Source organism: Hemicordylus capensis, chromosome 17 (assembly GCF_027244095.1).
Source record: "Hemicordylus capensis ecotype Gifberg chromosome 17, rHemCap1.1.pri, whole genome shotgun sequence".
NCBI lineage: Eukaryota > Metazoa > Chordata > Lepidosauria > Squamata > Cordylidae > Hemicordylus > Hemicordylus capensis.
Window position 1 is genome coordinate 10,476,195 of NC_069673.1, and position 23,921 is coordinate 10,500,115.

Below are 23,921 nucleotides of genomic sequence, written 5' to 3' on the forward strand. Positions count from 1 at the left end.
GCACTGGAAGATCTTCCCTTCAGGGGATGGAGCCACTCCTGGAAGAGCAGAAGGTTCCAGGTTCCCTACCTGGCAGCATCTCCAAGACAGGGCTAAGATTCCTGCCTGCAACCTTGGAGAAGCCGCTGCCAGTCTGTGAAGACAATACTGAGCTAGATGGACCAAGGGTCTGACTCACTATATGGCAGCTTCCTATGTTCCTATAAGTAGTGAGGATGAATGACAGGGAGAGGAAGGTCAAGTTGTATCCAAGTTCTGCTCTTGTTAGAAACCAAAGGGCCGTATCCTGCACGGAGAAATGCGAGTGATGGAGACTGAGAGTGATGTGTTAGATGGATATTTAATGGGACTGGTGACATTGCTGTTGCAGCTGACAGCAACTCAGTTCTGCCACACCGGAATTAGTTGCCCCGCTGCTGCTAGGGAGAACTAGAGGTTGTGACGGGGATGCTTGCTCACGCAGCAGTTTTGAAGGGGTGCTGCAGACTCGGGATTATACTGGAGCGTTCTAGGGAGTGAGGCTTTCTGGTTAGATGAAGGGATGGTGGGAGCAGGATCTGTCCTTCTGGGCTGAGTTCTCAGTGTGACAGTGAAGACCTTGGGCTGCCTCCCTTTGTAACAGTTGTCAAAAGTTACATGGCTGGAAAGATGTGCATAAGGCCCCTTTGTAGGGAAGATAAATAAGCAGGGCATGAGGGAATGATTTCTTTGCCACACTGGTATGCGTGTGGAGATTACTTGAGGGGCGGGCAGCCTTATTAATTCCTGTCCTGTAACTATGACATACTGCACGGGTTCTCAAGCTTAGGTCACCAGAAGCTGTGGGACTACAACTCCCATCATCCCCAGCCACAATGGCCTGCTGGGGACTGCCGTTTGAGAACCCTTGGAGCCAGGGGTGAAGAAAGGTGGGCTCAGTTGATCAACTGGACAAAATATTTTACTTGTCAAGCTATGCTGGTACACTGCGCATCAGGACTTTTTTTCCACTCGCTGGGCATCATTTTTCACTCTCCACAGACTAGTAGACTAGTAGATTTCTGCAGCCCTGTTTGGAGCAGTCCTTTCCTTAGATTAATACGAATCATTTAGATGGGCTGAGTTCTCCCTGCAACAATTTTCGGGAGGTGCCAAATTCAGTATAAGAGCTTTCCACCCCTGCTTTGAATGCAGAAGGTCTCAGGCTCAATCCAAAGCAGGTTAGGGCTGGGAAAGGCCCCTCTCTGACACCCGGAAGAGCCGCTGCCGGTCAGTGTAGGCAAGGCTGCGCTAGATGGACCAGTGGCCTGACTCAGTAAAAGGCAGCTTCCCGTGTTGCTGTGGCCAGGCTATTGGCAGTCTTGTTTGCAGCTGGCGATTCATGTGACTGGATTGCTCAGCGGGGTCCACTTGGGTTTGCATTTGGATGGGAGACTACATTCACATCCTACATCCGCAGTGCGCTGTAAGATATGAATGCCGTAAGGCCGGGTTTCTTAACCTGGGGCCCCCAGATGTTGTGGTTGGACTACCACTCCCAGAATCCCCAGCCACAAAGGCCATGTCTGGGGATTCTGGGAGTGGTAGTCCAACAACATCTGGGGGCCCCAGGTTAAGAAATCCTGCCGTAAGGGATTCCCCCTTAGGGGATGAGGCCATGGCTTGGTGGAAGACCATGGCTTGGTGGAGGATCCCAGATCCAGTCCCTGGCAACATCTCCAGGTAGGGGCTGGGGGGAGAGTCCTGCCTGAAAGAAAAGTTCAATCTCTGGCAGCATCTCCAGGTAGGGCTGGCAAAGACTCCTGCCCGAAACCTTGGAGAGCTGCTGCCAGTCAGTGTCGACAGTCCTGAGCTAGAGGGACCAAGGGTCTGACTCAGTAGAAGGCAGCTTCCTATGTTGCTATGTAATTTAACGAGACCGCCTTGCTCACAAGAAACTAGCTTGTCGGGGAGAAGGCTGGGTTAAAACCATTCTCCAGGATCAGCTAGTTTTCTCCAGGTGTCTTTTATGGGAAAGGAGCCTTGGCTTGTGTGGTGCAGCCCAGACACAGTTTCATTGCCTGAGAAATGACCCTGACTTGTTTCCGTTTGTTTCTCTTGGGACTGGGAATGCTTATCCATTTCTCTTACCATTGGGAGGTCATGCGGAGACACTCTTATTCGGCTGTCTTCTCCTAGTCGGCGTAACAATGCTGCACTTCAGCGCTCCCTCTCTGCGGGGACACAGAACAGGCTGTCCATGTTCCTACGATTACGGCAGAACGTGTAACATGGCTCTGAAATGATCTGGTGGGGGGTGAAATTCAACATTCCTAAGGTTTAAATCCAGCATTCCTCCGGTTTCATTTTCCCTTTCCTCCTCCTACCTCCGTTTAGCTGCGTTATGTACAAAGAGAGCTCTGTGGTTGTCATGGTGTGTTTTAGAGTGGGGTTTTATTGATTTATTGGATTAATTAATTTAATTGACTAACTAGATATTTCTATCCCGCCTCTCCAGGGCAACACTGTTCGGGGTGGCTCACAATAACGAAACAATAAAATAGTATAAAACTAAAATAACAAGACAGTAGAGCGCACCAAACATTAGAGTTAGATAAAATTGGTTGGTTTTATGCTGTTCAATCCAGGGCTGCTCAACTCTGGCCCTCCAGCTGTTTTTGGACTATAACTCCCATAATCCTCAGCCACAGTGGCCCATAGCTAGGTATTATGGGAGTTGTAGGCCAAAATCTGCAGGCGGGCCGAAGTTGAGCAGCCCTGGTCTAATCAAACTGTGATGACTAAGTAGAGCCTCCATGTTCAGAGGCAGTGTACCTTTCAATATCAGTCCCTGGGGGACAGACAGGGCTGGGCTGTTCTCTTTATTGTCTGCTTGTGGGGTTTCTACTTTCTGGCAATACAGAATGAGCCTGTTTGGGGAAAAACAGGATGAGATGTTCCCTGTGACAGGGATTCCCAGATGATGTTGGCTACAACTCCCATAATCCTTAGCCAAAGGCCATTGCAGCTGGGCATGCTGGGAGCTGTAGTCAACAAAGTCTGGGAATCCCTGTTAATGGGAAAACTGGAGTCCCCTGACTTGTCAGTTTGGGATGCCTGCCCATCTCTGTCTGGGCTGGATTGCAACCCACCTGTTTCCAAAGTCCGTGAGCTCGATCACATCCTGATGTAATCTGCAGATCCAGTTTCCTGTGAGCCTGCTCTTTTCTTTTGGAATGTGGCCTTGGCTAAATAACAACTTTAGTTGTGTAGCAAAGATTCGACCCCAAGCGTCCCTCGTCTGTGGCTGGATGAGAAGCCAGGCATTCCTTATTCTTGTACACACACTTCCTTAAAAAGTGCTCAGATCAGTGCCCTGGTTTGCATATAAAACTGCTTCCCTAGCCAGTGAACATAGGAAGCTGCCTTGTGCTGAGCCAGACCATCCCTCCATCTAGCCATTAATGGGCCATTGGCTACTTCTGTCCTCCCCAGCTGGTAGTCCAGCCAAATCGGAAGCCCAGGCAGGAGAACTCCAGACTTAGGGATCTGTGGCTGTAGGATCTGCCGATGGCATTCAATACGGGAATTGGATATTCCTGGAGGAGGATAGCTCTGTCATCGGCTGTTCTTCCTGATTGCTGAATTGAGCTTCCATGTTCAGGAATAGTTATAGAATCACAGAATGTTAGAGCTGGGAGGGACCCTGGAGGTCTCCTAGTCTCTACCCATCTCCTCAGTGCACTCTTTCTCCAAATGCCACTCATGAAATGTCCTGTGCAAAAGAGCCCCCCCCCCAAGTTAACCGAACTCTTATTTGCATCTCCTTCTCTTCCGTTTTTGCCTCTCTGCACCAGCAAAGGAGTTCTCTGCTGGAGATTGATGGTGGCGTCCAGAGACTGGCGTTGAGACGGGGTTGGATTGCTTGGTGAACATTCCCGATAAGTGTCCTTCCCAGCACATGCCCAGAACCCCCTCCCAAAATGGCTTTCCAAAGAACCGAGGGCATGTCCATCATCCAAGCCCTGGCCATGACTGTCGCTGAGATACCAGTGTTTCTTTACACAACCTTTGGTCAGGTAAGAAAGGGGGAAAAGTACTTATAAACGTCATGTTTAGCATGTAAGTGCTGTTGCTACAGTGCTCTGGAGTGTTCAGAGTGAGTACTTAATATGCTTAATTTATTTGTTTGTTTATTTAGTTGTCCGTTTATATCCAGCTTTTCCTCCAAGGAGCTCAGTACATGGTTAGGTTTATCCTCACAACAGCCCTGTGAGGTGGGTTAGGCTGAGAGATACATGACTGAGCCAGAGTCACCCAGCGGGTTTCATGGTTGAATGGGGAGTTGAACTCGGGTCTTCCCGGTCCGAGTCCAATGCTCTAACCATGACGTTATGCTGGCATTAGATTTTGGGATCCCGGAATAGGGTCTCCAGATGTTGGAATACAGCTCCCATCATCCCCGAAGGCCATTGCTGGGGGTGATGGGAGTTGTAGTTGTAAGTTGAGCAGGCCTGCTATATTCCTGCATGTTGCTAGCCTTTCTCTTCTATTTCTGATCTCTTTCTCTCTCACGTGCACAACCAGTCTGCCTTCTCTCAACTGAGACTCACCCCAGGCCTCCGCAAAGTGTTGTTTGCCACAGCTCTGGGGACGGTGGCCTTGGCCCTCGCAGCCCACCAGCTGAAGCGCCGGCGGCATCGGAAGAAGCAGATTGCCCCGGACAAGTCCGGCGTGAAGCCTGCGGGGGTCCCCGTGCCCATCTTGCCCACCAGGAGGGTCCCCTCGGTGAAAAAAGGTGAGTGCCGTGGCAGAAAAGGTGGTGCCAAGAGAACTTCTCCTCTTGGTGCTAAAAATAACCTCTCTGGGTGTGGGCTGGAGAGATGCAGTGGAAGAGCGGGATATAAAATGTAAATTAAAAATAAATAAATAAATAAAAATTGTGTGTACAGACATGTTGCATGTGCCCCACCTGGAATCGCTAGCTGTGGGAGTTGGAGGGCCACTCTTGGTTTCCCCACAACAGGGTCCTATTGTAGCTTTCCTCGTGAAAGTGAATTGCCGCTATTCACTTATATGGGAATGATGGACTGGGGAACACAGGAAGCTGCCTTTTGCTGAGTCAGACCCTTGGTCCAGCTCGGTCAGGATTGTCTACACGGACTGGCAGCAGCTCTCCAAGGTTCCAGGCAGGAGTCTTTCCCAGCCTTACTTGGAGATGCTGCCAGGGATTGAAGACGGGCTCTTCTGCATGCAAGCAGATGCTCTACCACTGAGCTACGGCCCCATCCCCTAAGGCGAATTTCTTACAGCAGACTGCGCGCACATGTAGTCGCCCACCCAAATGCAAACCAGGGTGGGCCTTGCTTGGCAAAGGGGAGAATCTGTGCTCACTAACCTCCAGACTGGCTCTCCACCCCACATGTTGAGCCCCAGCAATGGAGAACTCCCAAGCCTGCTTCTGTCTGCGTGATTCTGGGCAAAGAGGCATTTTGCTCACGCAGAGTATAATGAAATCTGGGCATGTGGCATATAAGCTTGCCCAATGCCGTTTATTAGAGCAGGCAGTCTGGGCAGAGGGCGTGAACTGTCCCCCAGTGAATCCCTGTCGGTGAAGGCTGAGTCAGCTGCATAGGAGGAAAGGGCAACCACTCATGTAGATGGGGTGCGTTCTGGGGACACCGTGGAGGAAAAGGTGCTCAATCTACCCCTCTCGCCTAAGAATCAAGCCTGCCTGCTCCGGCGTGGATCCTGCAGGAAAGGATATACGGAACAATAAAATCAACATCTCTGCTTAACTCTGTCCCAGGTCTGCTTTCTTGCTCACATCAAAGTTTTGCTCTGTTACTACTACGACAACTGTTTATATACCACTCTTGAACCAAAGTTCTCAGAGCAGTTTACGTAGAAAATAAATAAATACATCAATAAGATGGCCCCCTGTCCCCAAAGGGCTCATAATCAAAAAAAGAGACAGAAGGCAAAGGCCCGCAACAGCCACTGGAGGGATGCTGTGCTGGGGTTGGATGGGGCCAGTTGCTCTCCCCATGCTGAATAAAAGAGAACGGGCACTTTGAAAGGGTTTCTTTGCTCAGTTAGCAGGGGTTGTGCTTAGCTCTTGGAGACTGTGTTACTTTGCCCTGCCCCAACCCAACCCCCCAGGTGGTCGTCCTCGTCCTTTATGTCTATCTCTCTCTTTGTCAGCCTTATCTCTTTGGATCTTTTTTCTCTCCACTGAGTCATACTGAAAGTTCATAGGTCACTTGGTTAGCTGGCAGAGGGACATTTTTTTGCATGCAAAAGGTCTCAGAGTCATTCCCTGGCATTTCCTGTTAAATTGTCTTCAGGCAGGACTTGATCTCTGCCTGAAACCCTCTGGGACAGTGGTGTAAGCGGACAGAGGTTAGACTTAAGTATGCAATCTATGGTTAGACTAAGGATTCTCAACCTTATAGGAACATAGGAAGCTGCCAAATGCTGAGTCAGACCCTTTGTCCATCTAGCTCAGCATTGGCTACACAGACTGGCAGCAGCTTCTCCAAGGTTGCAAGCAGGAATCTCTCTCATCCCTATCTTGGAGATGCTTCCAGGGAGGGAACTTGGAACCTTCTGCTCTTCCCAGAGCGGCCCCATCCCCTGAAGGGAAGATCTTCTAGTGCTCAAACATGTAGTCTCCCATTCAGATGCAAACCAAGGCAGACCCTGTTTAGCAAAGGGGACAAGTCATGCTTGCTTCCACAAGACCAGCTCTCCTCCCTTGGGTCTGCAGTTGATGTTGGACTACAACTCCCATCTTCCCTAGCTGCAATGGCCTTTGGAAGGAGATGTCGCAGGGTGTGATGGGAGTTGTAGTCCAACAAATTCAGCAGACTCAAGGTTGAGACCCTGGTTTTAGTAAGGAGGATAGGTCTTGCATGCAGAAAGCCCCAGTTTCTGTTTCGGGCATCTCTACCCTGCCCTCTTATCTTCACAGTAACCCTGTAAGGCAGGTGATCCTAAGAGTGACTGACCCAGTGTCACCCACTGAGTTCTGTAGCGAGTGGGGATTTGAAAAAAGGCCTCCCAAGTTATAGCTCATCACTGTAACCATTTGGGCTCAACACTTGGGGGACAAATTCCAATTTTTTAATCTTATTACATTATAAATCACCTAACAGCTAGATCTCAAGGCGATGTGCACAACTTAAAACAATAAATAAAAACCTTTAAAAAAAAGCACAAACTTTTAAAAAATAGTTTTAACAAAAATCATTTTAAAATTGTTTTAGCAGGAGGCCTGAGAAAACAGGTGTGTGTTAAGTGGTGTTTTTTTTTTTTAAGACAGTCAAGAGATGGAGAAGCTCTTATACTGACAGGGAGCACGTTCCAAAGCCCTGGGGCAGCCACAGAGAAGGCCAAGTCCTGAGTCAGCACCAAACAAGCGGGTAGCAGCTATAATTGAACCTCCCCTTGTGATCTTAGTAAGTGGCAGAGTTTGTGACAAAGAAGGCTGGTCTTTGGAAGAGAGCTGGTCTGGTGGTAGCAAGTATAACTTGTCACTTTAGCTAAGCAGGGCCCACCCTGGTTGCATATGAATGGGAGACTTGATGTGTGAACACTGGAAGATATTCCCTTTAGGGGATGGAGCCGCTCTGGGAAGAGCATCTAGGTTCCAAGTCCCCTCCCTGGCAGCATCTCCAAGACAGGGCTGGGAGAGCCTCCTGCCTGCAACCTTGGAGAAGCCGCTCCCAGTCAGTGCAGACAATCCTGAGCTAGATGGACCAAGGGACTGACTCAGCATATGGCAGCTTCCTATGTTCTTATGTAAGGCGCTTCTTAAGTATGCTGGACCCAAGCGATTAAGGGCTTTATAGGTAATAAATTTGCATGTGGTTTGCATTTGGATGGGTGACTACATGTGAGTGCTGTAAGATATTCATTCCCCTTAGGGGATGGTGCCATAACTCATCTAGGTCCCAGGTAGGGCTGGGAGAGACTCCTGCCTGCAACCTTGGAGAGCTGCTGCCAGTCAGTGCAGACAACCCTGAGCTCGATGCACCAAGGGACTGACTCCGTGTGAGGCAGCTTCCTGTATCCCTATGTAATGGTGTGTGTGGTCGTTTTTGCAGGCTATTCCAGCAGGCGGGTGCAGAGCCCCGGCAGCAAGAGCAACGACACGCTCAGCGGGATCTCCTCCATCGAGCCCAGCAAGCATTCCGGCTCCTCTCACAGCCTCGCCTCGGTAGGAGACCTCGTTCCTTTTGGCCAGAGACATGGGCTTGAGGATTTTCCAGGGGAAACTTTGCAAAGCGGAAAATTCTCCCATACTTATTTTTCGAGGAAAGTTTATTTCCATGTCTAAAAACTCATTTTTTCATACAATGCATTAGGAACACTGAATGACTTTGTCCATTTAGGGAGCTGCCTTCTCCTGAGTTTAGTAGCTCAGTATTGTCTAGAGATGGACTGGCAGCAGCTTTCCAGGGTTTTAGGTAGAGGTCTTTGCCTCTTCTCTGAGATGGGGTGACTAGAACATAGGAAGCTGCCATATACTGAGTCTGACTCTTGGTCCATCTAGCTTAGTATTGTCTACCCAGACTGGCAGCGGCTTCTCCAAGGTTGCAGGCAGGAGTCTCTCTCAGCCCTAGCTTGGAGATGCTGCCAGGGAGGGAACTTGGAACCTTCTGCTCTTCCCAGAGCGGCTCCATCCCCTGAGGGGAATATCTTCCAGTGCTCACACATGTGGTCTCCCATTCAGTTGCAACCAGGGCGGACCCTGCTTAGCTAAGGGGACAAGTCAGGCTTGCTACCACAAGACCAGCTCGTCTCTCCCTTACATACAAAGAACTTACATAGCCTTCATAAACTCTTATACAGACATTTAATAATAGGAATATAGGAAGCTTCTCTCGATTCAGACCATTGGTCCATCTAGCTAAGTATTTTCTACCCTGACTCGCAGTGGCTTCTTCAAGGTTCTTCCTCTTCTCTCCCAGTCCTACATGGAGATGCTGCCTGGGATTGAACCTGGGACCTTCTGCATGCAAAGCAGATGCTCTTCCCCTGAGCTATGGCCCCATTCTCTTAATATGGAGTATTATGAGCTGATGCAGAATGTATTAACGGGCAGCTAAAATTCTGATCGCCGTTGCATGTCAGCTGAAGTAGCCCAGTATTGAGTCATCTCTATGCAAAAACTTGGAATTTAACCTTGACAGGCAAACTCTCCAGATAAGTCCATCTACAAGACTATAAACTAAAGTGAACAGGTTTCGAAAAGACTTGGACTCTGTTGATGCAGCTGACTGCTTATAAGATGGACACTAAATCATGTAATCTTGCTGTCATAAAATGTTGTTGTCGCCGTCAGAGGAACAGAAATGAAAATGGGTAGGAATGTCCTCCAAGCACTACTCCATGGTGAGAGGACAACAATTTTCTTCAACCCTGATCCTTTCTCTGCCAGCATAGGTGGGCATCCACTGTAGTGGGTTGTCACACCCACTTGCTCTCTGGAGACAGAATATGATGCAACCTTTGTAGCTTTGCCCTGAGGTTAGGATCTCCCAATTACGATCCTGTCTTGCTCCTGTGCACAGCTCTTAGAAAGAGCTCCAGCATTTTTTGGCCTACTTATTTGACTTTTCTTCATTTTTTTTTCAAATTTTCCTCTGTGTGGAAATGACTGCAATTTCATCCTAATCCTTTGAGAGGTAGGGATAACGAATGGGTGATAACACAGAGAAAGCTGTAAGTGCAACAAAGCTATCGCCTGTTTTCCATCTCTTGGGCGGGGGGCAGATATTGCCCAAAATCCCTATGAGGATTTGTCTCTTGGGATGGTAAAGTTGTACCATCAAGTTGGTGCCAACTCCTGGTGACCACAGAGCCATGTGGTTTTTCTTTGGTAGAATACAGGAGGGGTTGACCATTGCCATCTCCCGTGCAGTATGAGATGATGCCTTTCAGCACCTTCCTATATCGCTGCTGCCCAATATAGGTGTTTCCCATAGTCTGGGAAACATACCAGCAGGGATTCAAACCGGCAACCTCTGGCTTGCTAATCAAGTCATTTCCCCGCTGCACCATTAGGTGGCTCTCCTGGGATGGTACTGATGGTCAAAATCTGTGGGCCTGGCTTATGGACTATTTAAGCTGATTTCTCTGCCCTAGCAGAAACCTCTCCTAGGTCTATTATCTGGAGTTTCCCAGGTAATAGACCTAGTATGGTTTTTTGTTCCCTTCTCTGGTTTTCTCCCCCCCCCCCCCCCCGCCCTTCTTATCTTCCTCGGCTTCCAACTGCTTTTGAAAACCTTCTTTCGGCCTTTCACTTTTTGATTAGATCAGTGCAGCTAGGGCAGAGTGCTTTCTGAGTGCTTGCAGACTGCCTGGGGATTCTGTCAAGATGGGTTCTCCCCAGCCATGGTCTATAGACACTTTTTCTCAACAGAGGTGCGGAGATCCTGTAGCAGATGACCATGTGGCAATAGGAGCCTCCTTTCTAGATTCTAGAGCGGGTGTTGGATATCACAGCTTCAAGAACACGAGGCTGGGGTTTTTCTTCTTCTCTTATAAGAGTGTCCAGCTCCTCAAGATGAACCGGGTGGGTTGTAGAGTAATCTTGGCTGCTTCTGGCTGGATGTAGGTTTCTGTTGAGCAGCCTGCATCACAAGGGGAGGAAAATCTACAGCTCTGTCAAGTGCTCCAGAGCATCAACCATGGGAGGAGGAGGATCTGTCTCCACTCTGGGGTCAAGACAGTGAGGAGAGTGTAGAATCCAATCAGTTTGTAGAGCGGCTGTTGGAAAACTTCGAAGTAAGTTTGGTGGTTGGCTGTAGGTCAAGGGAGGGATCTTGAAATACAGTTGCGATTATTTTAAAAACTTCATTTTATTGTCCTTTTGGTTGTTTCAGATGTGAACTTCTTCCATCCTGTTCTCCTTAGATGAGGGAGTTTTTTACTTTTCTGGGGAGGGGAATCGACCAAAGAGGCTTTGTGGAACTTTCCTAAGGCTGGGTCCAGATATTATAGTAAGAGTCTTATCAGTAGCATCTTTCTGTGCACCTCTGCTCAGATATTCACTCCGAAGTAAGGGTGCCTATGACTGCATCCAGTGCCTGCGATATCTTCTGAAGATTTGGTCGATTTCTTTTTATCTAAATACAGAAATATAGTGTAGGGCAAAAACGGAATGCATTTCTGGGTGGTGATGTGTCAGTTTCGCTACATAAGAGTTTTCTGAAAGAGAAATGACAGCATATTTCACACTAATGCTTCAATCTTAAACCTGTTTTCTCTGAATTAATTTGCGGGGAGTTAACTATGAGGTAAGCATGTTTGGAGCTTCAGGCTTGTGTTTTAATTTCTGGTTTATGATTTGGTGATAGCCTCCCCATCATCTGCCCTGTGCTGCCTGTATCCACATCCAGCTGAGCTCATGGCTTTAATTGATCACATCCTCCTCTTGAAGTTTTTCTGCCAAGCTGCATGAGACCTCATCCAGCCTACTAGCCTCTTTGGGGCATGTCCTAAAACTGTATCTATGCGGGGAACCTTTGGCAGTTCCTGGATGGACGAATAGATGTCTCTTAACATTTTGTTCCTTATGGTAACCCTAGAGATGTGAAGTCCTGGGGGGGAAACCCTTCTTTTTTCCTTGGGGGGACAAACCCTGTATCTTTACACACACACACACACACACACACACGGCCTTGCATCTCTAGTTAATCCAGTGAGAGAAGTTTGGCTCTTAGAATATTTGGACTTTATGCTGGAAAAGCTGGATGCACCCTTGTTCATAAAAGGATGCTGGGCTGGGCTTGAATAGGGATAACTGGCTCTCTCTCAGTATAAGAATAGCCACTTTAAAAGGTGCCTTTTTGCCCAGTTAGCAGATAAGAAGCTTCTCATTTAATTCCATTTCAAACTTCATATCTTTTGGTTCTCCCCCTCCCTTGCCTCCCCCCCCCACTTGGTAAAGCATGGTGATGGTTGCTTTTATGAGCTTATCAGCCAGCCACTGAATTTCTAACTTGCAAATGCTTGAATAGCTTTTGCTGGAGTTTCTTGGGTTTGGCTCGCTGTTCTTGGGACTGCTGCTGTCAGATTTGGGCTTTCCGGCTTTTGTTAACCTTCGATCTCCCCTCTTCCCTGGTGTGCCAGGTACATATATGCAGCTGGTAAAGTGTGAGGTTATTCCTTTCTTGTCCGAAATGTAGAACCTGTTTTCAGTAACAGGCCATGTGGTGCAGTAGCCGGAATGTCAGACTCAGGCATGGCTTCACAACTTCTGCTCTCTGGCTGTTGTTGGACTACAACTCCCATCAACCCTATCCACAGTGGCCAGTAGTCAGGGATGATGGGAGGGAGGAGAGCTGGTCTTGCGCTAGTAAGAATTCTCCCCGGTTGCTAAGCGAGGCCCAGCCTGATTTGCATTTGAATGGGAGACCACATGTGTGAGCACTGGAAGAGATTCCCTTTAGGGCAGTGGTTCTTAACCTGGGGTCTGTCAGATGTTGCTGAACTATAACTCCCAGCATCCCCAGACACCACTTATGCTAGTCCAGCAACATCTGGTGGACCGCAGGTTAGGAACCACTGCCTTAGGGGATGGGGTGGCTCTGGAAAGAGCACCTGCATGCAGAAGGTTCCAAGGCCCCTCCCTGGCAGCAACTTCATATAGGTCTGGGAGAGACTTCTGCCTGCGACTTTGGAGAAGCCGCTGCCAGTCTGGGTAGACAATACTGAGCTTAGATGTGCCAAGGGTCTGACTTAGTAGAAGGCAGCTGCCTAGGTTCCAGTGCTGTACGACTGGGGGGTGTCTTTCCTGCCAAACTGGAAACCACTCACGTAATATGTTCCAAATTGGGACTTCCTGGGTTTGAATCTCACCTCTGCTATGGATGGGGCGGTAGCTCATTGGCAGAGCACCTGCTCTGCATACAGAAGTTCTTCCCAGGTTCACTCCTGACAGCATCTCCAGGTTGGGCCGAGGAACCCCTTTCTGGAACCATGGTGAGCTGCTGCCAGTCAGTGTAGACAATCCTGAGCTAGATGGACCAGCTCGGTATGTAGCAGGTTCATATTATCCTTTTTATAAAAGGGACTCTAGCTCTGTGGGAGAGCACGTGCCCCAGGTTGAGCCCCTGGCAGCAGCTCCAGAGAGGGCTGGGAGAGACTCCTGCCTGTAACCTTGGAGAGCTGCTGCCAGTCTGTGACAGTACTGAGCCGGGTGGACCAAGGGCTTGACTCAGTAGAAGGCAGCTTCTTATGTTCCTGTGCCATGAGCTCCCTGGGGCCACTCAGCTCCTCGGCTGCAGTACGGAGATCACGATATTTACTGTGCAAGGTGGTGGTTGCCGTCATTAAGCACGTTGCATGCTCAGACAGCGCTCTACAAAGGCAACGTTGGTGTGTCGTTGATTTCTGTTCTTCCCGCTGACTAGATGGTGGCTGCAAACTCCTCCAGCCCGACACCGGCTTCTGCAGGACCCTGGGAGCCCCGAGGCGTAGAAGACCAAGCAGCTGGAGGGGACTGCAGTGCGGAGAACCTCTATTTCCAAGGTAAGGAGGGGGCTAATCGCTTAACTTGAAGGTGCCTTCCATGCCTTTAGGGTGAAGGCAGACGCACCTCTCTCCAAGGCAGGCTGTTCTGTCGGGGATAAGTTGGGGGAGAGCAACGGGCCCCATCCAACCCCAGCACAGCATCCCTCCAGTGGCTGTCATTGGTGTTTACCTTGTTTCTTTTTTTTAGGTTGCGAGCCTTTTGGAGACAGGGATCCACCTTATTTCTTTATTCTATGCAAATTGCTTTTGGAACCTTTTATTGAAAAGCGGTGTAGCAGTAGTACTAGTTTCGCTTTGCCCATGATCCTTTACAGATGTATATATCTGACTCGGAGGAGGGCTGGTTTTGTGGTAGCAAGCATGATTTGTCCCTTCTGCTAAGCAGGGTCTGCCTTGGTTTGCATTTGAATGGGAGACCACATGTGTAGATAGGGCCGGGAGAGACTCCTGCCTGCAGCCTTGGAGAAGCCACTGCCAGTCTGGGTAGACAATACTGAGCTAGGTGGACCAATGACACTGACTCAGTATATAGCAGCTTCCAATGTTCCTGTGACTTGTAAAGTCAGAAGCTGGTAGTGGGCAGGAGCAGTTCTCGGCCACTCTCTTGCCAGCGGGAAGAATTGCAGGAATGACTTGACAAGAACGCTCTGTTGGCAGGGATGGAGCTGTTCGAGGAGGCACTGCAGAAGTGGGAGCAGGCTCTGACCATCCGGCAGAGGGACCCTACCAGCCCTCTGGCCACCTGGGAAAACACGAAGGAACCTGAGTCGCTGCTGGAGGAGCTGCCCGAGGAGGTATGGACTGGTAGCCTGACGTCAGCGTTGTAGGCCCTCCGTTCAAGATCTTGGCTTATTTCAAGGGTGGGCTTCCTTGCCTCTGATGCTTTTGGCCATATATCCCTTTTCAGGCTCCATTTTCCCTCTCCTCCTGTGCTGCTCTACTGGGTGGAATGTGTGTGACCTCACTGGGGACGGGAAACTCTCTCTCTCGTTTCGCCAAGCATGGCTCTGGTCAGCCAAGGTTGCTCTTGTAATGGGGGCTCTGTACATCAGAGAGCAGCCGGGGGCGTGCAAAAAAGGAGGGTCATCTTGGTGGCTTTTCCTGGTTTTGAAACTCCCGCTCTCTTTGGAGGGTCACAAGAACCAGACATCTGCTCAGATCCAGGCTGTCGGCATGGCAAAAGGCTGTTCCTAAGAACAGCCCCGCAGGATCGGGGCCAAGGTTTATCTAGTCAGTATCCTGTTTCCCACAGCAGCCCACTAGATGCCTCTGGGGGGCTCGCAAGCCAGAGGAGGGCATGCCCCCTCTCCTGCAGCTGGCATTTGGAAGCATCCTGCCTCTGAACCTGGAGGTAGCTGATAAAACCATTGGGACTAGTAGCCATGGAGAAGGAGTGTGACTAGTAGCCATGGATAGACCTGTCCTCTATGAACTTGTCTAAGCCCTTTTTAAAGCCGTCCAAACTGGTGGCCATCACCACCTCCCGTGGCAGAGAACTCCATTGATGTAATTCTGCACTGTGTGAAAACATACTTCCTTCTGTCGGTCCTAAATTTCCTGCCAGTCAGTTTCATGCTTCTAGTGTTGTGAAAGGGGGAGAAGAACTTCTTTCTGCCCACTCTCTCTAGTCCATGCATAATTTTTATAGACCTTTATCATGTCTATGACCTTTAGTTGTCTTTTCCCCCCTAAACTACAAAGCCCCAGATGTTGTAACCTTGCCGTGCATAATTCACAAACCAATTTTTAACAGGTTTTATAACCCTATTTCTGGAGCTGGCACCCTTATCCCCTTAAGGCAGGGCTGGGCAAACTTGGCCCTCCAGACGTTGTTGAGCGATAATGTCCATCACTCGCAACCACAATTTATTATGGCTGGGGATAATGGAAGTTGTAGATTAACAACATCTGGAGGACCAAATTTGCCCAGCCTTAAAGCAATGCTTTCCCCTGCAGTTCCCCGTTGCAAGGGATGATAGAGAACAGGCAGAGAAGCTTGTCCCCAATTACTGATCTGCTTACAGAAAACCCCCCGAATGTCTCCAGAGCACTGCTTCTTTGTTTTTGTTTTTTGTAATCTTTCCCAAATTGGTTATTTTACTGGGATAGGAGAGCTGTCCTTGTGGTAGCCTGTATGGATTCCCTTTGCTAAGCAGGGTCTGTCCTTGTTTGCATTAGAATGGGAGACTACATGCGAGCATTGTAAGCTGTTCCTCTTAGGGGATGGGGCTGCTCTGGGAAGAGAGCTTGCATGCAGAAGGCCCCAGATTCCCTCCCCGGCAACATCTCCAAGACAGGGCTGGGAAAGACTCCCGCCTGCAACCTCGGAGAAGCCACTGCCAGTCTGGGTAGACAATACTGAACTAGACAAACCAAGGGTCTGACTCGGTATATGGCAGCTTCCTCTGTTCCTAATGTGCCTAGTTTTGAATGGGTTAGCAGTAGGTGCAGCCTAGCCAGACCTCAGCACTCTAGGTTGTCTATTGAAGCAGGAATCCCAGAAGAGAGAATTTGCGGAGAAGCTGGAATCCCTCCTGCATCGAGCGTATCACCTTCAGGAAGAGTTTGGCTCGACGCTCCCGGCTGACAGCATGCTGCTAGACCTGGGTGAGTGAGCAGGCGGGGAGCAGAACTGGCCTCCGGATCATCTTTGCACTGTGGGGGGGGGGTCATAGCTGCACGATGCGTGTGTGTGTGTGTGTGTGTGTGTGTGTGTGTGTGTGTGTGTGTGTGGTTCGCTCCTCTGCCTCTTCAGTTAAAGCATCTTGGAGAGCAAGTTGCTAGGACGGGCCTCTGCTTGAGACTCCACAGCGTCCCGTCGGAGTCGATGATACTAGGCTGGATGGGCCAGGAGGAGTGGCTGCAGTTCCGTGGATGGGATATTGCTCTTTCAGTACTTGCAGGCGTGTTGCGCAGAAGGGGGCCGAGGCTTGTTCTTTGCTTCCTCCGAGGGCAGGACTAGGGAGCTGCTCTCATGACGGTCCTAACTAGTTTTACATAAGAACAGCCCTGCTGGATCGGGCCCAAGGCCTCTCTAGTCCAACATCCTGTTTCGCACAGTGGCCCACCAGATGCCTCTGAGGCAGGGAGGCAGGGCTTGCCCTCTCTGTCACTGTTACTCCCCCTGCAACTGGTGTTCGGGAGGCCTCTTGCCTCTGAGGCTGGAGGTGGCCCATAGCCACCAGACTGGTAGCCATTGATAGACCTGTCCTCGATGAATAAGCCCCTTTTCAAGCCATCACCACATCCCATGGCAAAGAATTCCATAGATGAATTATGCACGGTGTGAAAAAGTACTTCTTCTTGTCAGCCCTAAATTTCCCAGCCTTTGGGCGTTGGGCATCCTGATGGTCAGTCAAGTGTGGGTTAAGTTAGGTTGGAGGAGGGGAAACGGTGGTCTTCTCCAACCCTGCTCATATGCTGGGTAGGCCGATGCTGTCGGAACCTGCACCTACCTCCCGCACGCCTTCCCCTCCTCCTACCTACGTTTTAACTCACACACGAGCAAAAATCAGGAGTCCCCGCAGCTCCCAGACTTGGATAGAATGCTTGTCCTACCCAGCTAACAGCCGTGAGAACAGCCCTCCGATCCAATGGGTTTTTTAGAGAAGGGCAGGTTTTGAGAGGACATTAGGAGAAACTTCTTGATGGTAAGAACAGTGCAACAGTGAGACGAGCTTTCTGGCAGAGGCTAGACAGCCGACTGAGGATGCTCTCGCTCTGGATTTCCTGCATCGATCGGGGGGTTGGACTAGACAGCCTCCATGGCCCCCTCTGGCTCTTGGAATTCTTGTAGTAGGAGACGAGACCCCCAAATACTCACTTATCTCACTTGTGAGCAACTAAGTTGGCCAGATCCAGCATGCGTTTTCTTTTTGCAGCCACATGTTTACCATACATCCCTTTCTCTCTCTCCCCCAGAGAGAACTCTTATGCTCCCTTTGACGGGGGAGTCACTGAGGCTCCGGGCTGATGATGAAGATAGCTTGACCTCCGAGGACTCCTTCTTCTCTGCTGCCGAGGTAACTCTGACTGCGGTGGTTGTCGTTCTACGAAGACGATGCATATTTATATACCGCTTTTCGACAAAAGGTTCCCAAAGCGGTTTACATGGATATAAATTAATTAATTAATTAAAATGGCTCCCTGTCCCCAAAGGGCTCACAATATAAAAAAGAAGGATAAGGTAGACTGTTTTGGCCTGTGGCTGTAACATTAAAGAACTTGAACTTGAAGGATAAGGTAGACACCAGCAACAGCCACTGGAGGGATGCTGTGCTGGGGCTGGAGAGGGCCAGTTGCTCTCCCCCTGCGCAATAAAGAGAACTGCCATTTTTCAAAGGTGCTTCTTTGGTCAGTTAGCAGGGGACCAGTCTTCCCTCTAAGGCGTGTGCCTGTGTGTGCACTTACAAGTTTTTTGATGTCTGCGCAGTTAACTTGGATCCCGCTCAGGTTGAGTCAGGAAGGCCTCATTCTGAATACATGTGCGCACACACTGCCTTGATCCTGCCACCCAGAACAAAACTCATTCCACTCAGCTAACTAGGAGAGACGAAAGCCGGGTGGTCATCTGGGAAGATTCACTCTTACTAATGTGTTCACTTCCCAGCTTTCTTTTCTAGCACTCGAGGCGATAGATAAGGTTTAAGGAGGCCCTTGGGAAAGTGCCCTCTGGTGGGCTCCTTCCTATGTGGGTTGACCCACATAGGGGCCACTTGGTGGAGGCAGTGCGAGGGTCTCTCCTTTTTTTACTCTTATCCAGAGCTTCTCTTGAAGGTGTTGTTGCAGGGAGGAAAAACGGCTGCCGACATCTCTCCATGTCCCAGAGTAACATATGTTGGGTTTCTTAATGAGGACAAAGTGGCAACCACCACCCTCATTGTAGCCAGGCCTGATCCGGATATTGTGGAAAGGTGGCGAGCCAGTCTTATAGTAGCAGGCATCAGTGGTCTCCTTGTCTAAGCAGGGTTCACCTTGGTTTGCATTTCAGTGGATGATGACGCGTGAGCGTAGTCTGCTAAGATATTCCCCTTAGGGATGGGGCTGTAGCTCAGTGGCAGAGCATTTGCTTTGCATGCAGAAGATCCCAGGTGCGATCCTTGGCAGCATCTCCAGGGAGGGCAAGGAAAGACTCCTGCCTGAAACCTCGGAGAGCCGCTGCCAGTCAGAGTGAACAATACTGAGCAAGACGGGCCAAGCAGCTTCCTGTGTTCCTTGACTTGTCTTAGAGCAGCTCAGCATAGCCACAGTCTGAGAACTCTTAGTAACACGGCCTTCCTTTTTTTCCTTTTTCCTCCCCCACCCCTTCCCCTTCTTTCCTCTTCTTTATGCTTTCGGCACAGCTCTTTGACTCCCTGCAAATTGGGGAAATTCCTTTCCAGCTCTCCAAGCCAGCCGCCGCCTATGAAGAAGCGTTGCAGTTGGTGCGGGAAGGGAGGGTTTCGTGTCGGACGCTACGGTGAGCAGGGGGCTACCAGGAGTGGTCTGCAAGCATCTGATGCCATAATACTGTTGAAACTTTGGGCTTTTATTTATATACTGCTTTTCAACAAAGTTTGCAAAGCGGTTTACGTAGAAAGATAAATAAATTATAAATAAGATGATTCCCTGTCCCAAAAGGCTCACAATCTAAAAAGAAACGTAAGGTAGCCACCCACAACAGTCGCTAGAGGGATGCTGTGCTGGGGATGGATAGGGCCAGTTGCTCTCTCCCTGTTAAATGTAAGAGAATCACCACTTTGAAAGGTGCCTCTTTGCTCAGTTCGCAGGGGTAGGCCTGTGGGGGAGACTGCTGAGAATTCCAGGTGTGTGTGTGTGTGTGTGTGTGTGTGCGCACACACACAAACACACTCCTAATAAAAATTATTTTGACCTTTCCTTTCTATATAAAATAGCTAGGGCCAGCTAGCAAGACTGAACATGACCATTCAGAAAACCAATTCTTAAAGTGAGAAACACAACATAGCAATGTAAGTTTGTAAAACAGAAAATAATGTCCAAGTTCAGACTAATTAGGAAACTGGAGGTCCCTTCACCTCTGGTTTCTGAAGCCACACATCCAAACTTGGCAAACTGGAGGTAAGGGCGGAAAGAGATCTGCGGATCCCCTCGCCAAATTCTACTCTGTGCCTCTGCCCTCCCAGCACTGAGAGCAACACAGGACTGTGGGGGGGGGGGGTTCAGCACGGGGGTGGGGGACGGCTCTCCCACTGAAGGTCTTTTGCCCCAGTGGCCCCCGTTTGGAAAAAGAGTGGAGATCCACTAATCGAGCTGGAAGGAAATAGTTCCCACTCAGCCTACTCCCTGCTGTTCTAGCTTCCTATAGATGGGGTGGTGGTGTCCTGTTTTGTTTTCCCCAAGGCAATCCAGTCCCCAAAACTTTATTCACTCTTTCTACACTTTCTACATGCAAATGTGCAGGTGCTCTTCCCAGAGTGGCCCCATCCCCTGGGGAAATATTTTATAGGGCTCATGTGTAGTCTTGCATTCACATGCAAGTCGGGGCAGACCCTGCTTAGCATACAAAGCTACCATATACCAAGTCAGTCCATTGGTCCATCTAGCTCAGTATTGTCTACCCAGACTGGCAGCGGCTTCTCCAAGGTTGCAGGCAGGAATCTCTCTCAGCCCGATCTTGGAGATGCTGCCAGGGAGGGAACTTGGAACCTAGATGCTCTTCCCAGAGTGGCTCCATCCCCTCGGGAATCTCTTCCAGTGCTCACACTTCTAGTCTCCCATCCATATTCAACCAGGGCAGACCCTGCTTAGCTAAGGGGACAAGTCATGCTGGCTACTACAAGACCAGCCAAATTGCTACCACAATTTTGCACAGGCCCAATTAAGAATGAGTCAGGGACTTTGGGTTAATGGGGGCTACCACTGGGCCGTGCACCTTACACTGCTTAAGACTGAAGGGACACCGTCTATTCTGCTACTGATTCTGCCACATCTGTAGGCTGGGGGAATGGCTTGAAATAAATGGCGAATGTGCATGGCGGGAGTCAAATCCTGTTGTTTCCCCCCCCCCCTTCCAGAACAGAGCTGCTTGGCTGCTACAATGACCATGACTTCCTCGCAAAACTCCACTGTGTCAGACAAGCTTTTCAGGTAGGGAAACCTTGAGCCCGCCAAGCCCTCCATGGAGGATCTGGTCTGATGGAGGCGCTGCAGATCCTGGAACTGAACTGTGGATTCCCGTTTTTTGTTTTGGCGAATAGAATGCAAACCTATTAGGAACATAGGAAGCCTTTGGCCCATCTAGCTCGGTATTGTCTACCCAGACTGGCAGCGGCTTCTCCAAGGTTGTAGGCAGGAGTCCCTCTCAGCCCGATCTGGAGATGCTGCCAGGGAGGGAAGCTGGAACCTGGCCTGCTAGAAAAGTTCCACGCAGTACTGATAATGCAATACTGGAGAGCTGGTCTTGTGGTAGCAAGCATGAATGGTCCCCTTTGCTGAGCAGGGTTCACCCTGGTTTGCATCTGAATGGGAGACTACATGTGGGTTCTGTAAGATCTTTCCCTTATGGTATGGGGCCTCTCTGGGAAGAGCACCTGCCTGCTTGCCTGCAGAAGGTTCCAAGTCCCCTCCCTGGCAGCCTCTCCAAGATAGGGCTGAGAGAGACTCCTGCCTGCAGCCTTGGAGAAGCCGTGGCCAGTCTGAGAAGACAATATTGAGCTAGATGGACCAATGGCCTGACTTGGTAGAAGGCAGCTTCCTATGTTCTAGTGGCGTATACCTGAAACTGAGTGGAAGAAAGGGGAGAGCCAGAGAAGGCGGCAGATTGAGGGGACCGGAAGGCAATGGCCAGAGGCTCAGAGTGACCCTTCTCATGTACACGAGGGAATGCTGGTGCAGACAGGGACATAGGAGCCCCAAAGGCAGAACTTGCTAGTGAGTGTTGTGGTGTTGCCCTGCGGCATGGAGCAGAGAGTGAATTAGTGGTGGGGGTTGACCTCTGAGGTGATGGGGGTTGGCCTGAACATCTTCATGCTTCCTTGTTCTGTGTTTTATCTATCTAATGCAACGGCTTTCGAATGTGAGGTCTGCAGGTATTCTACGAATATTTATATACTGCTCTTCAACCACAGTTCTCAAAGAATTACATAGAAAGATGCATAAATAAGATGGTCCGCTGTCCCCAAAGGGCTCGCAATATGAAGAGAAACATAAGGTAGATACCACCAGCAGCCAGTGGAGGGATGCTGTGCTGGGGCCGGATAGGGCCAGTTGCTCCCCCTGCTAAAGAAGGAGAATCACCACTTTTTAAAAGGCACCTCTTTGCTCAGTTTGCAAGCAGAGTACTGTTGTTATAGTACTCTAGTACTGTTGGACTATCGCTCTTATCATCCCCAGCCTTAATTGTCCAGCAACATCTGGAGACCCAGGTCTGAGAACCCTTGATCCAAAGAATAAGCGCCCAAAGCAGCAGCTGCAAAAATGGCAAACTTCAGTCCATTTAAACTCTAAAACCTGACAGTGGAATACATCTCGGGGCCCATTGCAGCTTTCCAGTAAACACAGCACATTCACATGATTATTATTAGGGTAGGAAAAGCATCACACTCTAGTTCAGCAGCTGTGTGCCCTCTCGCTTTTGTGACTGTGTGCAGTGGGGGGCACGGAGACCAAGAGAAGAGAAGAGTTGGACTGGAGGGGGTTTCCTCCAACCTTCTTAATTGCTGGGCACAAGAGCAGGGGAAGATGGCCTCTTGGACCCAGATCACCTCTCCCAGGTGATCACGCCCTCCTGTTTGAACTCGCTTTCCTCCATGATGTGACACAGACGGGCTGTTACCTTCTTAGGGTGACGTGGCTTGGACGGCTTCCCTGGATAGCTCTGGCACATCTTCCCCTTCCATGGAAATGGTTTTCACTTAAAATTGTGCGGTCTCTTCGCAGGAACTTCTGCAGGTGGACAGCAACCAGTTGTTTTTCGGGGAGGTTGGAAAACGGATGGTGATGGGGTTGATGACCAAGGCTGAAAAGGTAAGAGGCTAGTATGAGAGAGTGGAAGCGAAAGCTTAGGTGTAACTATAAAGGCCTAAACAGCTTGGGCCCTGGGTATTTAAGAGAACGCCTTCTTTGCTATGAACCACACCGCCCACTGAGATCATCTGGAGAGGTTTGTCTGCAGTTGCCACCGGCTCATCTGGTGGCTACTCGGGGACGGGCCTTCTCCATTGCTGCCCTGAGGCTCTGGAACACACTTCCTGCTAAAATAAGAGCCTCCCCATCTCTTACAACCTTTTAAAAGGCAGTCACATGTGTTCACCCAGACTTTTAACTAGATATTGTTTTAGTTGTGTTTTTAATAGTGTTCACATTTTAGATTTTAATTGTTGAAATGTTTTAATCTTTTTATCTGCTGATTTTATTGTTTTGTTGTAAACCTCCCAGAGACTTGGGTTTTGCCCATCCCTGCTGCTTCCTGCCTAGGCCCTTCTGCCTGCCCTTGCCCTTCTCTTGGATCACAGCAGCTCAGCCAATAGCAGCCTCCCTTCCAGCGCCTCCACCTTTCTGTGACATCAGCACACCTCGCCAATCGCTGCTAGAGGCTTAATTGCCTTGCAGTACAGATTATGAAGAAGCAATGGAATGGCCTCTGCTTTTAACCACTGAACTCTCTCATCTTTTATCTCTTTTCCTCTCTAGAATACCAAGGGCTTCCTTGAGACGTATGACGAGATGCTGTGCTACACGCTCAGGCAAGAGATGTGGCCGACGACTCAAAAGGAGCTGGAAGGACGAGGGGTTTGTGCACTTTTTCTGCTATAGAAGCTAGCTGGTGTCCTGTCTGGAGAGCATCTGCAAGGAGGGACCTTTCTTTGCGCAAAGGAAGTCCTGGATTCAACCTCTGGAATTAGGGCTGAGAAATCAAGTACTGGTCCACGATCCAGGCTCTCAAATTTTGGCCATTGGTACCATCTCGGGGGACAAATGCGCATAGTGATTTTTGTGGTGGCGGTGCAATGTCTTCCCCCTAGAGATGATGATGATAGGTGATAGCATTGTTTAACTTATAGCTTTCTCTGTATTATCACTCCTTTTTACCCCAAAACAATGAGGGTAGAATTGCAGTCATTTTTTTTCATAGGTAAAGGTCAGGGTAACCATGGAGAAACTGTTGTACTCTCTGCATGGAGTAATCTTCTGGATGACATTTCTGCCCATTTTCATTTCCATTCCTCTAACAATGCTGATGAAGTGTTATAGTAGTTCGTGGGTTTTTTTAAAAAATTATTTTTACACTTATATCCCACTTTACCTTCAGAGAGCTCAGAGTGGTGTATATGGTTATTTTTATCCTCGCAACAACCCTGTGAGGTAGGTTAGGCTGAGAGATACATGACTGGCCCAGTGAATTTCATGGTTGAATGGTGATTCAAACTCAGGTCTTCCTGGATGACCACTACACTATC

The 23,921-nt window shown here is 49.4% G+C and overlaps 1 protein-coding gene across 5 annotated transcripts in view; it reads left to right on the top strand.

Annotated features, from left to right (window-relative positions):
- MIGA2 (mitoguardin 2) overlaps positions 1-23,921 on the top strand; it is a 37,867-nt gene that overhangs the window by 3,414 nt on the left and 10,532 nt on the right. For 2 of the 5 annotated variants that reach the window (XM_053281631.1, XM_053281632.1), the window contains exons 2-12: positions 3,816-4,037; positions 4,546-4,756; positions 8,067-8,179; positions 13,383-13,500; positions 14,161-14,297; positions 15,993-16,110; positions 17,425-17,525; positions 18,846-18,961; positions 20,538-20,610; positions 22,402-22,488; positions 23,155-23,253. In XM_053281631.1, the coding sequence (XP_053137606.1) occupies positions 3,942-4,037; positions 4,546-4,756; positions 8,067-8,179; positions 13,383-13,500; positions 14,161-14,297; positions 15,993-16,110; positions 17,425-17,525; positions 18,846-18,961; positions 20,538-20,610; positions 22,402-22,488; positions 23,155-23,253 (1,269 nt within the window). In that variant the 5' untranslated portion in view covers positions 3,816-3,941. The remainder of the gene's footprint in view (positions 1-3,815; positions 4,038-4,545; positions 4,757-8,066; positions 8,180-13,382; positions 13,501-14,160; positions 14,298-15,992; positions 16,111-17,424; positions 17,526-18,845; positions 18,962-20,537; positions 20,611-22,401; positions 22,489-23,154; positions 23,254-23,921) is intronic. The other 3 variants (XM_053281635.1, XM_053281634.1, XM_053281636.1) reach the window with 2 other exon arrangements.